The following is a 17156-nucleotide window of genomic DNA, read 5'->3' as shown; positions in this document are numbered from 1 at the left end:
CCACATCTCATGCAATAGAGCACCTTTGGGATGTGGTGGAACGGGAGATTCGGCATAATGGATGTGCAGCCGACAAATCTGCAGCAACTGTGTGATTTCACTATGGAGCAAAATCTCTGAGAAACGTTTCCAACACCTTGTTGTATCTCTGCCACCAAGAATGGAGGCCAAAGGGGGTCCAACCCACTACTAGCAAGGGGGGCCTAATAAAGTGGCTGGTGAGTGTGTGTGTGTATATGTATGTATATATTTATATATATATATATATACACACACAGTATATACTAATGCTGGCCAGTAGGGGGAACCCTGTACACAAGGTTTAGTAGTTCCCCAGCTTAATGTATTGGACCCCCTGGAATAAGTCTCCAGTACAGAGTGCTGATTGGCTACTGGGGGTCATAGACAGTTCTGATTTCCACATCTCCGTGGTCTGGTATAGAGGAATGCAGCAGTCGGGTCCCTGGAAGATGTAGCTGCGATCGGAGCACATTGTCTACCCATAGATTTGGGTGGAGGGAGTGGTAGGTGGTGAGACCCCAGCCGGGTCTTTGTGGTGTTTGCGTCCTCCTGACCTCCATGCCCTCCTTTCCCATCTCATACTAACAGAGCTCCTTTCCTTCACCCCTCCATCCAAAGCCAAAAAAAGAAATACCTGGAAGAGCCGGATTCCCGGAATGTCAGATGATGTACACCTCTGTCATTATTACTATTAGTACCTGCAGGATTGGATTGGTGTAAACTGCATTGTGTGTGATGGCTGTATGTTGGGGGTGTACAGGGTGTATATACACAGGTCAGGTTGTACAGGGTGTATATACACAGGTCGGGGTGTACAGGGTGTATATACACAGGTCAGGGTGTATATACACAGGTCGGGGTGTACAGGGTGTATATACACAGGTTGGGGTGTACAGGGTGTATATACACAGGTCGGGGTGTACAGGGTGTATATACACAGGTCGGGGTGTACAGGGTGTATATACACAGGTCAGGGTGTATATACACAGGTCGGGGTGTACAGGGTGTATATACACAGGTTGGGGTGTACAGGGTGTATATACACAGGTCGGGTTGTACAGGGTGTATATACACAGGTCAGGGTGTACAGGGTGTATATACACAGGTTGGGGTGTACAGGGTGTATATACACAGGTCAGGTTGTATAGGGTGTATATACACAGGTCGGGGTGTACAGGGTGTATATACACAGGTCGGGGTGTACAGGGTGTATATACACAGGTCAGGTTGTATAGGGTGTATATACACAGGTCGGGGTGTACAGGGTGTATATACACAGGTCGGGGTGTACAGGGTGTATATACACAGGTCGGGGTGTACAGGGTGTATATACACAGGTCAGGGTGTACAGGGTGTATATACACAGGTCAGGGTGTACATACACACAGGTCGGGGCATGCAGTAGGGAGTGGTTCTGATTGTTGCAGTGGGTTGGGTGTGGAGTCTTGTCACGGTGTGCCAGGCTGGTGTGCTGGGTGTGCACAGTAATGCGGTCACACAGGATTTTATGAGTAGTGCGCAGACTGAGTGACGGGGAAAGTGATGGAATGAGAGTGAGAAAGAAGTTGTGCAGGAAATCCCAGTCTGAGCCGTCTGCTACAGGTGTGTCCCCGTCCCACTGCAGCCTCCGTCTCTTCTGATCCTGGGACTAACATCAGAGACTGATCACTACCAACCAGGAGCTCCATCCGTCTTCAGGGATCGACAGGCAGGAGCCCCATCTGTCTTCAGGGATCGACAGGCAGGAGCCCCATCTGTCTTCAGGGATCGACAGGCAGGAGCCCCATCTGTCTTCAGGGATCGACAGCCAGGAGCTCCATCCGTCTTCAGGGATCGACAGGCAGGAGCACCATCCGTCTTCAGGGATCGACAGGCAGGAGCTCCATCCGTCTTCAGGGATCTACAACCAGGAGCTCCATCCGTCTTCAGGGATCTACAACCAGGAGCTCCATCCGTCTTCAGGGATCGACAGGCAGGAGCCCCATCTGTCTTCAGGGATCTACAACCAGGAGCTCCATCTGTCTTCAGGGATCGACAGCCAGGAGCTCCATCCGTCTTCAGGGATCTACAACCAGGAGCACCATCCGTCTTCAGGGATCGACAGCCAGGAGCTCCATCCGTCTTCAGGGATCGACAGGCAGGAGCCCCATCTGTCTTCAGGGATCTACAACCAGGAGCTCCATCTGTCTTCAGGGATCGACAGCCAGGAGCTCCATCCGTCTTCAGGGATCTACAACCAGGAGCTCCATCCGTCTTCAGGGATCGACAGCCAGGAGCCCCATCCGTCTTCAGGGATCTACAACCAGAAGCCCCATCCGTCTTCAGGGATCGACAGCCAGGAGCCCCATCCGTCTTCAGGGATCTACAACCAGGAGCACCATCCGTCTTCAGGGATCGACAGCCAAGAGCCCCATCTGTCTTCAGGGATCGACAGGCAGGAGCCCCATCCGTCTTCAGGGATCGACAGCCAGGAGCTCCATCCGTCTTCAGGGATCTACAACCAGAAGCCCTATCCGTCTTCAGGGATCTACAACCAGGAGCCCCATCCGTCTTCAGGGATCTACAACCAGAAGCCCCATCCGTCTTCAGGGATCTACAACCAGGAGCTCCATCCGTCTTCAGGGATCGACAGGCAGGAGCCCCATCTGTCTTCAGGGATCTACAACCAGGAGCTCCATCTGTCTTCAGGGATCGACAGCCAGGAGCTCCATCCGTCTTCAGGGATCTACAACCAGGAGCTCCATCCGTCTTCAGGGATCGACAGCCAGGAGCCCCATCCGTCTTCAGGGATCTACAACCAGAAGCCCCATCCGTCTTCAGGGATCGACAGCCAGGAGCCCCATCCGTCTTCAGGGATCTACAACCAGGAGCACCATCCGTCTTCAGGGATCGACAGCCAAGAGCCCCATCTGTCTTCAGGGATCGACAGGCAGGAGCCCCATCCGTCTTCAGGGATCGACAGCCAGGAGCTCCATCCGTCTTCAGGGATCTACAACCAGAAGCCCTATCCGTCTTCAGGGATCTACAACCAGGAGCCCCATCCGTCTTCAGGGATCTACAACCAGAAGCCCCATCCGTCTTCAGGGATCTACAACCAGGAGCTCCATCTGTCTTCAGGGATCTACAACCAGGAGCTCCATCTGTCTTCAGGGATCTACAACCAGGAGCTCCATCTGTCTTCAGGGATCTACAACCAGGAGCTCTATCTGTCTTCAGGGATCTACAACCAGGAGCTCCATCTGTCTTCAGGGATCGACAGCCAGGAGCTCCATCCGTCTTCAGGGATCTACAACCAGGAGCTCCATCCGTCTTCAGGGATCTACAACCAGGAGCACCATCCGTCTTCAGGGATCGACAGCCAAGAGCCCCATCCATCTTCAGGGATCTACAACCAGGAGCTCCATCCGTCTTCAGGGATTGAAAACCAGGATCACCATCCGTCTTCAGGGATCTACAACCAGGAGCCCCATCCATCTTAAGGGACTGAAAACCAGGACCACCATCCGTCTTGAAAGACTGACCACTGGAAATCATGACTACCATCCAACTTCAAGGCTGGAATTCTACAAACATCTTTCTTCCAGTGCAAACATCTGGAATTTAGGACTGCCATCTATGATCTTTAAGTCCTGAAATCCTTCATTCATAGATCAGTGTCTGACATTTGGGGTTACCATCCATCCTCAGGACTATCTTCCACCTTGCAGCACTAATATTATTAAACACCGGTTCCTGGCCCCGGCACCCCTCCCGGAGGGCCGTCATCTGTCCAGCACACCAACATACAAGGCTTCTGTACATTTATCAGCTTCCAGGACCCTATATTATTTGTGGATAGGGACCCGTTTCCAGCAGCCTTCTCCTGGGGTCAGTTCTTGCATTTATGACGGCAATCTATCCTCAGTACCTCTGTCTGCCAGGACTCGTATCCTTCATTCAAAGGACAACATCCTTCCCTGGCATTTAGCTCCACCTTCTATCCTCTGGACCTGGGTCCAACCCCTGAGGGCTACCTATCTGCCTAGCACAGCATTCATCGGGGCTTGCCTACATTTCCCAGGCTCCCCTCCAGGTCATCACTCATGTTCCAGGATATTGGTGAACTAGGAAAAAACTTGGGAATATCGTCTCCTTTCAGCACCTTCTGGGGTTTCTGTCACCAGAAGGTCTTCTTGTCTTTTTCTGGAGCTCCATCCTTCACCAGAAGCTTCCTTGTCCCCCTGAGAACTACTTATTATGTTGTCTTTTTGACCGCCATCCATTTCCCGGGACTGGCATTTTCCTTGGACACCTAACTGGTCTGGAGCCCCTCCCCTGAGGTCTACCATCTCTCTCTAGTACACTATATAGGCTGTTCTCCAGGACAATTGTGGATTAGGAATTTCCAGGAATACTGTCTCCTGTCGCTTTTCGGACTTCCATCCTTGACCAGCAACCTCCATCTTCCTCTGAGAGCCTTCCGTCTCCTCCTGGGTTGTCCATTTGTGATGGGTGGTAACAGTGTGAAGAATGCTCCTGACACAGGTAAGTGACCTCTGCTGGCTCTCTTTCTTCCCTTGCAGTGTTCTGTCTGTCCGTCTGTCTCCAGTTTTCTCATCTCTCTGTGTCATGTGATGTCTCATTTCTTCCCTTCATGTTTCTCCTCTGGGCTCTTCATGGATAATATGGTGGATGTTTTGTCTTTTATCAGATGCCTCTGCAGCCCCAACATCACCTTCGTTGTACAAACCTCACCAAAGCCCTTCACAATCCCCCAGCCAGGAACTTTTCTACACACCTGTGGCTAGTCCTGAGCGCCGCCCCATCGACACAGGCCCCACCCCTGAGGAGCCAAAGGTGTCCAGTAATGAGCAGAAATACTTAGAGGGCTGGGGCCCCACCTTCCATCAGGCTACGGAACAGATTCAGCAGGCAACCCGATCATTGGATGAAATGCACAGCCAGTTCAGGGGTCTCCTGGCTTCCGGAAATGGCAGCGATGGGCCCCGGATAGCGGCCTCTGCCATTGCCTGGGAGGCTCGGCTCACAGAAGTCAGGAAAGAGCTGAAGAGTGGACTGAGGGAACTCGGGAACCTAAAGAGCCAGTATGAGGCCCTGAGTGCAGGTACTGCTGGAGGAAAATGCTGTCCGCCATCTTTCCTGTGTCCCTCTTGTCTCTGACCTATCCGCTGTCTCTTCCAGGAAAAATACTGACGGTACGAGCGGGGAGATCAGATTCCAAGGACACTCAGGTGAGAGAGCCACCAAGAAAGACTTACTCCCATCCATAGCAGTACATTCCAGAGGGCGGCACCCTGCACAATACTTCACAATTCTCAGATTCATCCTACATGGTACTCCTCCAGACCACATAGACTGCTCCACCATGCATGGTACTCCTCCAGACCACATAGACTGCTCCACCATGCATGGTACTCCTCCAGACCACATAGACTGCTCCATCCTGCATGGTACTCCTCCAGACCACATAGACTGCTCCACCATGCATGGTACTCCTCCAGACCACATAGACTGCTCCATCCTGCATGGTACTCCTCCAGACCACATAGACTGCTCCACCATGCATGGTACTCCTCCAGACCACATAGACTGCTCCACCATGCATGGTACTCCTCCAGACCACATAGACTGCTCCATCCTGCATGGTACTCCTCCACACCACATAGACTGCTCCACCATGCATGGTACTCCTCCACACCACATAGACTGCTCCACCATGCATGGTACTCCCCCACACCACATAGACTTCTCCACCCTGCATGGTACTCCTCCACACCACATAGACTGCTCCACCCTGCATGGTACTCCTCCACACCACATAGACTGCTCCACCATGCATGGTACTCCTCCACACCACATAGACTGCTCCACCATGCATGGTACTCCTCCACACCACATAGACTGCTCCACCATGCATGGTACTCCTCCACATCACATAGACTGCTCCACCATGCATGGTACTCCTCCACATCACATAGACTGCTCCACCATGCATGGTACTCCTCCACACCACATAGACTGCTCCACCATGCATGGTACTCCTCCACACCACATAGACTGCTCCACCATGCATGGTACTCCTCCACACCACATAGACTGCTCCACCATGCATGGTACTCCTCCACCTCACATAGACTGCTCCACCATGCATGGTACTCCTCCACATCACATAGACTGCTCCACCATGCATGGTACTCCTCCACACCACATAGACTTCTCCACCATGCATGGTACTCCTCCACACCACATAGACTTCTCCACCATGCATGGTACTCCTCCACACCACATAGACTGCTCCACCATGCATGGTACTCCTCCACCTCACATAGACTGCTCCACCATGCATGGTACTCCTCCACACCACATAGACAGCTCCACCATGCATGGTACTCCTCCACACCACATAGACTGCTCCACTATGCATGGTACTCTTCCACACCACATAGACAGCTCCACCATGCATGGTACTCCTCCACACCACATAGACTGCTCCACCCTGCATGGTACTCCTCCACACCACATAGACTGCTCCACCCTGCATGGTACTCCTCCACACCACATAGACTGCTCCACCATGCATGGCACTCCTCCACACCACATAGACTGCTCCACCATGCATGGCACTCCTCCACACCACATAGACTGCTCCACCATGCATGGCACTCCTCCACACCACATAGACTGCTCCACCATGCATGGTACTCCTTCACACCACATAGACTGCTCCACACTGAATGGTACTCCTCCACCTCACATAGACTGCTCCACCATGCATGGTACTTCTCCACACTACATAGACTGCTCCACCATGCATGGTACTCCTCCACACCACATAGACTGCTCCACCCTGCATGGTACTCCTCCACACCACATAGACTGCTCCACCCTGCATGGTACTCCTCCACACCACATAGACTGCTCCACCATGCATGGTACCCCTCCACACCACATAGACTGCTCCACCATGCATGGTACTCCTCCACATCACATAGACTGCTCCACCATGCATGGTACCCCTCCACACCACATAGACTGCTCCACCATGCATGGTACTCCTCCACGCCACATAGACTGCTCCACCATGCATGGTACTCCTCCACGCCACATAGACTGCTCCACCATGCATGGTACTCCTCCACACCACATAGACTGCTCCACCATGCATGGTACTCCTCCACACCACATAGACTTCTCCACCATGCATGGTACTCCTCCACACCACATAGACTGCTCCACCCTGCATGGTACTCCTCCACCTCACATAGACTGCTCCACCATGCATGGTACTCCTCCACACCACATAGACTGCTCCACCATGCATGGTACTCCTCCACACCACATAGACTGCTCCACCCTGCATGGTACTCCTCCACCTCACATAGACTGCTCCACCATGCATGGTACTCCTCCACACCACATAGACTGCTCCACCATGCATGGTACTCCTCCACACCACATAGACTGCTCCACCATGCATGGTACTCCTCCACACCACATAGACTGCTCCACCATGCATGGTACTCCTCCACCTCACATAGACTGCTCCACCATGCATGGTACTCCTCCACACCACATAGACTGCTCCACCATGCATGGTACTCCTCCACACCACATAGACTGCTCCACCATGCATGGCACTCCTCCACACCACATAGACTGCTCCACCATGCATGGTACTCCTCCACACCACATAGACTGCTCCACCATGCATGGTACTCCTCCACACCACATAGACTGCTCCACCATGCATGGCACTCCTCCACACCACATAGACTGCTCCACCATGCATGGTACTCCTTCACACCACATAGACTGCTCCACACTGAATGGTACTCCTCCACCTCACATAGACTGCTCCACCATGCATGGTACTTCTCCACACCACATAGACTGCTCCACCATGCATGGTACTCCTCCACACCACATAGACTGCTCCACCATGCATGGTACTCCTCCACACCACATAGACTGCTCCACCATGCATGGTACTCCTCCACACCACATAGACTTCTCCACCCTGCATGGTACTCCTCCACACCACATAGACTGCTCCACCATGCATGGTACCCCTCCACACCACATAGACTGCTCCACCATGCATGGTACCCCTCCACACCACATAGACTGCTCCACCATGCATGGTACTCCTCCACGCCACATAGACTGCTCCACCATGCATGGTACTCCTCCACACCACATAGACTGCTCCACTATGCATGGTACTCTTCCACACCACATAGACTGCTCCACCCTGCATGGTACTCCTCCACACCACATAGACTGCTCCACCATGCATGGTACTCCTCCACACCACATAGACTTCTCCACCCTGCATGGTACTCCTCCACGCCGCATAGACTGCTCCACCATGCATGGTACTCCTCCACACCACATAGACTGCTCCACCATGCATGGTACTCCTCCACACCACATAGACTGCTCCACCCGGCATGGTACTCCTCCACACCACATAGACTTCTCCACCATGCATGGTACTCCTCCACACCACATAGACTGCTCCACCATGCATGGTACTCCTCCACACCACATAGACTTCTCCACCCTGCATGGTACTCCTCCACGCCGCATAGACTGCTCCACCATGCATGGTACTCCTCCACACCACATAGACTGCTCCACCATGCATGGTACTCCTCCACACCACATAGACTGCTCCACCCGGCATGGTACTCCTCCACACCACATAGACTTCTCCACCATGCATGGTACTCCTCCACACCACATAGACTGCTCCACCCTGCATGGTACTCCTCCACATTATCTTGCACATTGTACACGACTCCCTATTTTTCCAGAATTCTCCACCCTGCATGGTACTTCACATTACCCACAATGCTCCACACTAAAAGTGTTCCATAACAAGTTTCGTCCCACCTCCTGTGTACAATATCAGTGTAATACACAATGACCTCACAGACCACTCTGACCAATCTGTGTCTACAGGAGAAGCTCACAGAGGTGCCAGATGGCCAGGAACCCCGGAACCCCTCACAGGAGGACACCAAAGAGAAGGGGAGACTGAGAGGTGAGAGCCAGGTGCTCCGCAGGGGAGGAGCTCCATAAGGAAGGTACATTACAGCAGAGGTGCTCTGTAAGGGTGAGGCGCTCCCCGGGGGGGGTGGCACATTGCATAGGGGTAAAGTTCCATGTGGAGGGATGCTCTGCAGCAGAGGGGCTCTAATGGAGGGAGGTGCTCTTCTGGAGGGAGGGGCTCTACTGGAGGGAGGGGCTCTTCTGGAGGGAGGGGCTCTACTGGAGGGAGGGGCTCTAAATCAGTTCCAGGCAGCTGTATATAGAGGTGATCATAGTCCACATATATACTCAGCACTCTGCTCTCTCCTCCTAGATCGTGTGTATCAGCTGGAGAGGGAGAACATCACATTGACTCAGAGAATCATCGAGCTGCAGGTGAGTTGTTTCCAATGGTATACCCACCCTCCATACTACAATACACCACCCTCCATACTACAATACACTACCCTCCATATTACAATACACCCACCCTCTATACTACAATACACCCACCCTCCATACTACAATACACTACCCTGCATATTACAATAAACCCACCCTCTATACTACAATACACCACCCTCCATACTACAATTCACCCACCCTCCATACTACAATACATTAACCTCCATACTAAAATATACCACCCTCCATACTACAATATACCACCCTCCATATTACAATAAACCAACCCTTTATGATGCTCAGTATTGTATCCGATGTTCTGCTTTTCTTGGATGGTGCTCGGTGTTGTATTCAGTTTTCTTCTGTCCTTGGATGGTGCTCGGTGTTGTATCCGATGTTCTGCTCACCTTGGATGGTGCTCAGGGCTGTATCCGATGTTCTGCTCACCTTGGATGGTGCTCAGGGTTGCATCCAATGTTCTGCTCACCTTGGATGGTGCTCAGTGTTGTATCCGATGTTCTGCTCACCTTGGATGGTGCTCAGTGTTGTATACGATGTTCTGCTCACCTTGGATGGTGCTCAGTGTTGTATCCGATGTTCTGCTCACCTTGGATGGTGCTCGGTGTTGTATCCGATGTTCTTCTCACCTTGGATGGTGCTCAGTGTTGTATCCGATGTTCTGCTCACCTTGGATGGTGCTCAGTGTTGTATCCGATGTTCTGCTCACCTTGGATGGTGCTCAGTGTTGTATCCGATGTTCTGCTCACCTTGGATGGTGCTCAGTGTTGTATCCGATGTTCTGCTCACCTTGGATGGTGCTCAGCGTTGTATCCGATGTTCTGCTCACCTTGGACGGTGCTCAGCGTTGTATCCGATGTTCTGCTCACCTTGGATGGTGCTCAGTGTTGTATCCGATGTTCTGCTCACCTTGGATGGTGCTCAGTGTTGTATCCGATGTTCTGCTCACCTTGGATGGTGCTCAGTGTTGTATCCGATGTTCTGCTCACCTTGGATGGTGCTCAGCGTTGTATCCGATGTTCTGCTCACCTTGGATGGTGCTCAGTGTTGTATCTGATGTTCTGCTCACCTTGGATGGTGCTCAGCGTTGTATCCGATGTTCTGCTCACCTTGGATGGTGCTCAGCGTTGTATTCGATGTTCTGCTCGCCTAGGACGGTGCTCGGAAATTGAAACCGAAGTATCTTGAATCCCTGACTTCTATTTCTTCTTCCTCTGCAGGGTGAAGTGCAGGAACTGAACCTACTCCAGTCTGACCTCCGCACCGCTGTAGCTGTAGCAGAGAGATTTCGAGAGGAAGCCCAGGAGAAGTTCGAGAGGAGTGAGAAAGAGAACAAGAGGTTACGAATTAAGGGGTGAGTGGGGAGAAATATGATGGATGGGGTTCTGGGATTAGAGGTTCAGGCTGGAGAGGAATGGCATTGAGCAGTAGAGTCACGTGACCTGATGAGGGATTGGACAGTGTGGCGAGAGTACCGTGCTCTGCTCAGAGGATGGGCACAGAGGATGATGTACATTGTGTAAGAGAAAGCAGATAAAGACAAAGTACTGAGTGCTTAATTTGTTATATTACAGGTCAGACACTGTGGACTGGGCAGAGACCTCCCCTGTGAATGGCACTGTCCAAGGATACTGCAGCCTCCCTCGGGGTGTCATCCTCTCCTCGCTGAGGGCTAATGTATGGGTCACTCCTTCCTCACTTCACCGTACTTCACTCCCACCTTCATTTTCTCCATCACCCTTAATCTGTCCCCTTCCTTCTTCCGTCCCTACTTCCATCCCCCACCTTCCTTCCCTCCTGTGATGGACCATCCAGCACCCAGCTTGGGAGCTTCTGTCAAGATATATAGATTCCTCCAGATATTCTAGCTGAGCACCCAAGGGCTAGACGGCACTAACTTAGGTGCAAACTGGAACTCACTTTATTGTAAACTCACACAGAATTTATATACCACACAAAATCAGATAAAAGCTTGATCACATTATCCTAGACAATTCTACGGAACAGCCAACGTACACATACACAGTACGCTAATTAACAACAAGCCTTGATTAGTCAGGAGATGCCCAGACAATCCGGCAACAAGCCCACAACCCTGAAAACAAAGTACATTACACATTATCATAAACATAACCACTTAAGATGCCACAATGGTTCGATAACAATTTAAAGTGGGCACAATATTAATCACATCTCCAAGAGATGAGCAGACTGACCGAAACAATAGGTGACTCAATTAACAGTGGGAATGCAAACAAACCGAACATATGGGCCATTCATGGCAAATTTGAGTGCCACGGAACGCCCCATAATGCACTGCGAGCTTGCAGTGCATTGACGGCTGCTGATTGGTCAAAGCATGCACCTGACCTGCATGCTTTGGCCAATCACAGCACGCTCTGCTGTGAGAGCCACGATTGGCCAAAGGCAGGGTGCTGAGCACCCTCCCTGTGTCGAGGGCAAATGGCCTGGTATCATTGGTATGCACTCGCTTGCCCCCCCTTTCCTGGTCTGCCAAGCTGCTTGCTCGGATAAGGGTCTGGTATGGATTTTTGGGGGGGACCCCACGCCATTTTTTTATTTTTATTTGGCATGGTGTTTCCTTTAACATCCATGGTATGGACTGGGGGGGAACCCATGACAATTTTTTTCCTTGATTTTTCAACTATACTGCCGGGAGTCAGTAATACATTACAGCCACATGCAATTTTTAATGAATTTTTTCCTTTATAAATATCATTTTGCTGTGGCACTATAAAACACATGAGACAGATGCGCTACTTTACAGGCAGACTAAGGGGACCCCCAGGCTTGATATTTAAAGGAATATTTCATTTTTATTGTTTCACTTTAAGCATTATTAAAATCACTGCTCCCGAAAAAAATGATGTTTTTAAAAACTTTTTTTTTGCATTGATCCATGTCCCCGGGGGCAGGACCCGGGTCCCCAAACACTCCCCTGGGGCAGGACCCGGGTCCCCAAACACTCCCCTGGGGCAGGACCCGGGTCCCCAAACACTCCCCTGGGGCAGGACCCGGGTCCCCAAACACTCCCCTGGGGCAGGACCCGGGTCCCCAAACACTCCCCTGGGGCAGGACCCGGGTCCCCAAACACTCCCCTGGGGCAGGAGCCGGGTCCCCAAACACTCCCCTGGGGCAGGACCCGGGTCCCCAAACACTCCCCTGGGGCAGGAGCCGGGTCCCCAAACAACTCCCCTGGGGCAGGACCCAGGTCCCCAAACACTCCCCTGGGGCAGGACCCGGGTCCCCAAACCCTTTTATGACAATAACTTGTATATAAGCCTTTAAAATTAACACTTTTGATTTTTCACGATCGTGTCCCATAAACGTTAACGGGGTTCACACAAATATTTTTTGTCTGTTAGCGTGGGGGGTGTTCACCTCATCCCTACTAGGAGGTACAAAGGGGGGCAAAGACACACATAACACCTAAAACAGATTATAGCAGGAGACCCCAGAATCAGGTTGGTTTGAGTCGATTATATTAAGATCTCTGCTTGAGTCTCGCAGTCTAAAGCAGTCATTTGCTGGTTTGGGCACAGAGGCCCCAAATCTGTATCCCGGTCCTAGATTCCCAGAGTGTGTGTGTTACGGGGAGATATCGACCCAAATTCAAAGTAAGACCACTCCGAGAGTCCCCCAGGCATACACCCCCCAAGAATAGAACCTCCTGAAATGGCAGGGACCATAGACAGTAGGCAAGAGGTGGGAAGGAAGTCCCTGCAGGAAGTAGGAAGACCCTGCAGTCCCCCTCCAAAAGCCCCTGTCCTGGTTGGGTCTGTCACACCTCACTACCCTCATAACTTACCTTGCTTCCCTCCCTAACTCCGTCACCTACCTTCCCACCCGCCACCTTCATTCTAATGTCTCTCTCCTTTTCAGGACGCAATTGTGAAGTCCAGCAGCCTTATGAGTGTCCCCCCCCGAGGGTCCTCTTCTCCGGACTCAGGTATGGGTGAGCGTGGCTCGGTGTAGGCTTGGTTCCTTGTACCCATCCCTGACCTGCTGGTCCTATACCTGTTTGTGTTGTTTCTGGGCCCAGTCCTGCTGTTCCTTTTCCACTGTAGAGACACCATTGTACACTTATATCTGTCTTATCCTCTGCCAGACGCAGCGTTGGCCCGCAAGGAGCGCAGAGGAAGTCTGGAGACATTACTGAACCAGTCTAAAGCCACGTAGGTCCTTCATGTCCCTTACCACCAACCAGTAATTAGCCCCATGTGATTTCTGATCTTGTATCCGTCTTCTTCCTGCAGAGAGAATCTAACTGAGGATTCCGGCTCCTTCCTGCGCCGATATGGCGGCTCCAAGAGAGGGGTCTTCCTGCGTTGGGCACAGGATCGTACCTGCGGCTATAAGGTGAGCGAGGTGCTATGATATGTTCTTTGCAAGGGGTGAGATACTTAGCATGGGGCAGGGTGGGGTGTGTTTTTTTTTCTTCTTTTTATGGGATCTTCAAGGTCTTCACATCATACAAGCCTGACCACATCTATTTTTGCAGCATGTGGTCATTACAAACTTCAGCTCCTCTTGGGTGGACGGCATGGCGCTATGTGCCCTCCTGCACTCCTACCTCCCGCAGACGATCCCCTACAACCAGCTGCGCCCTCTGGAGAAGGTGAGATCCCCCCCCATTGCCCTCATAAATAAATGTTACTGCTCTGGTTTTTGTTGGAGAACAGGTGAGGCCGTTGGCCATAACAACCAATCCGGTTGCTTCTAGAAGGATGAAAAGTGATTGGTTGTGGGGGTAGCCAGCAGCTCCACCTCTTCTCTGGCCTCTCATAATCCACCTGACTGTTGGCCTCCAATTCACAACCTCCTTCTTTTCCGTAGAGGAAGAATCTACAGTTGGCGTTCCAGGCAGCGGAGAGTGTTGGAATCGCCCCTCTCTTGGTAAGTCTTCCTATTATTACCCCATCACCACCACCCCCACTCCTTTCCTTCTCTTCTGATCCGCCCTCTTCTCTCCCTTCCTGGCAGACCGTAGATCACATGCTCCAGATGCAGGGCCCTGATTGGCAGAAAGTTCTTCTCTATGTTGAATCCATTTATCAGAAATTTGAGGCATGAAGATGGATTCCGGATTGTCCACCATGGCTTGCTGGATCCAGAAGATGGACTGAGATGATTTCCTGCTGGATCCCGCTCTGTGATTGGATGGAATTATCTGCTGTGATTGGGTCACAAAGTTCCTTTATTTAAGGATGGTGCCAATCCACATCAAGTACATAATCAGTATACGTCTGATAAACGCCAAGTCCGGCCGGGTGAACGGCGGATTATGTGATTGGCTGCATTGTTACATTATGATTGGACTTGGATTCTTGGACGTTGTCTGATCAGTATTTCATATTATAGACTGACTTCTTCTAGTCTCATGTCCCCTCCCCCCATGTAATGTCCCTTTTATCATCTCCTCGGTCAGATATTTTATATTAAAGATAAGATTATCCCAGGAGACACTTAGTTGTCCACATAGAATTGGCAGAATGAAAGATGGTTGGTGTCTCAGAAGATGCGTTATGTGAGGTGAGATCAACCTGGACAATGATTTGTAGTTGGGTATTGTACCTCCTGGGGATGGAGGGATTGGGGGGGTGTCTGTGTACTGGGGGAAAGGATTGGGGGGGGGGTGTCTGTGTACTGGGGGAAAAGGATTGGGGGGGAGTCTGTGTACTGGGGGAAAAGGATTGGGGGGTGTCTGTGTACTGGGGGAAAGGATTGGGAGGGGGTGTCTGTGTACTGGGGGAAAAGGATTGGGGGGGTGTCTGTGTACTGGGGGAAAGGGATTGGGGGTTTCTGTGTACTGGGGGAAAGGGATTGGGGGGGGATGTCTGTGTACTGGGGAAAGGATTGGGGGGGTGTCTGTGTATTGGGGGGAAAGGGACAGGGGGTGTCTGTGTACTGGGGGAAAGGATTGGGGGGGATGTCTGTGTACTAGGTGAAAAGGATTGGGGGAGTGTCTGTGTACTGGGGAAAGGGATTGGGGGAGTGTCTGTGTACTGGGGAAAGGGATTGGGGGTGTCTGTGTACTGGGGAAAAGGGATTGGGGGGGGATGTCTGTGTACTGGGGAAAGGATTGGGGGGGGGGGTGTCTGTGTACTGGGGGAAAGGATTGGGGGGGTGTCTGTGTATTGGGGGGAAAAGATTAGGGGATGTCTGTGTACTGGGGGAAAGGGATTGGGGGGGGAATGTCTGTGTACTGGGGAAAGGATTGGGGGATGTCTGTGTATTGGGGGGAAAGGATTGGGGGGATGTCTGTGTGCTGGGGAAAAGGATTGGGGGGATGTCTGTGTACTGGGAGGAAAGGATTGGGGGGATGTCTGTGTACTGGGGGGAAAGGATTGGGGGGATGTCTGTGTACTGGGGAAAAGGATGGGGGGGATGTCTGTGTACTGTGGAAAAGGATAGGGGGGATGTCTGTGTACTGGGGAAAAGGATGGGGGGGATGTCTGTGTACTGGGGGAGAAGGATTAGGGGATGTCTGTATGCCGGGAGTCACTTTGGGTGGGGGGGGCTTGTGGAACCCAGCTTACCTTGGAGAGCACTGGAATCTCCTTGACCGGCTCCCCTGGCCCCTCCTATGTATAAGTTACCCTGTGTCTGTTAGGGGCACAGGGTGATCGGGAAAATGATGGACAGCTACTAATGAACATTGAGAATGTGGTTTAGATTACTTCAGATGGGACAGTAATATTTATCCACAATATCTCTTAGGAAATATATAAAGACTATTCCTGGTTTATTCGATTCTAACCGATGTTGAAAGAGCTGATCACATTGGTGTGATCTGCACTAATCAGACTTGCTGTACAACCACACTGGAATATTGTATATATTTTTATATATATTGTATATTGTCTCATATACTGTTGTAGACTCTTTACTAGATTGCTTGAGGTGTGGCTGTGTCCCATTGTTCTATTGTTTGTGTCTGCCTTGGGAGCAACCTATGCATATGGGATGTATATGTATATGTGGATTAGCTGTGAAGAGGGAGGGGGGAATTTCTCCAACAGCTCTCCCTGCTGATAGGACAGTCTACTGATGAGAAGTTTGAATACACCTGTGTGTCTGTTACTGAATGTGGTCTTCCCCGCCCTGTGTCATTATGCAAAGAAAGGAGGATTGTCCTCTGAGTGAATATCTCTATGTGCCTCTGTTCAACTAAACAGTTCATGTTCCAGATTTGCAGCCAAATGAGTCCTGCCTAGTTCTTGGTTGTAATATAGGGCTATAATATCTGATATCCATATTCGGACTGGAGGAAGTGGTATATGACGGAAGCACTCAAGTGGAGTGTGGGACGTTCCATTACAGTCTGTGTACTGGGGGAGAAGGATCAGGGGGGTGTCTGTGTACAGGGGGGAAGGATCGGGGGGTGTCTGTGTACAGGGGGGGAGGAACGGGGGTGTCTGCGTACTGGAGGAGAAGGATCGGCGGTGTTTGTGTACTGGGGGAGAAGGATCGGGGGGATGTCTGTGTACTGGGTGAGAAGGGTCAGGAGGATGTCTGTGTACTGGGGGAGAAGGATCGGGGGATGTCTGTGTACTGGGTGAGAAGGGTCAGGAGGATGTCTGTGTACTGGGGGAGAAGGATCGGAGGATGTCTGTGTACTGGGGGAGAAGGGTCAGGAGGATGTCTGTGTACTGAGG

At 51.5% G+C, this 17156-nt stretch overlaps 1 protein-coding gene across 1 annotated transcript; it reads left to right on the top strand.

Annotated features, from left to right (window-relative positions):
* The first annotated feature begins 3656 nt into the window (after positions 1 to 3656).
* Positions 3657 to 14959, top strand: LOC144000310 (uncharacterized). The gene is made up of 13 exons (XM_077494046.1): positions 3657 to 4545; positions 4712 to 5125; positions 5203 to 5252; positions 8986 to 9067; positions 9389 to 9450; positions 10698 to 10831; positions 11052 to 11154; positions 13381 to 13447; positions 13607 to 13673; positions 13755 to 13857; positions 14000 to 14116; positions 14335 to 14394; positions 14482 to 14959. The coding sequence occupies exons 1-13, from the start codon at positions 4509 to 4511 to the stop codon at positions 14569 to 14571; spliced, it is 1386 nt and encodes a 461-aa protein (XP_077350172.1). The 5' UTR covers positions 3657 to 4508; the 3' UTR covers positions 14572 to 14959.
* Positions 14960 to 17156: the final 2197 nt, after the last annotated feature.

The sequence above is a fragment of the Lithobates pipiens genome, unplaced genomic scaffold (assembly GCF_037356315.1).
Source record: "Lithobates pipiens isolate NorthernLeopardFrog02 unplaced genomic scaffold, aLitPip1_a1.2 Scaffold_22, whole genome shotgun sequence".
NCBI classification, from domain to species: domain Eukaryota; kingdom Metazoa; phylum Chordata; class Amphibia; order Anura; family Ranidae; genus Lithobates; species Lithobates pipiens.
The sequence above is the reverse complement of the archived record's forward strand: the minus strand, read 5'-3'. Positions and strand labels throughout refer to the sequence as shown.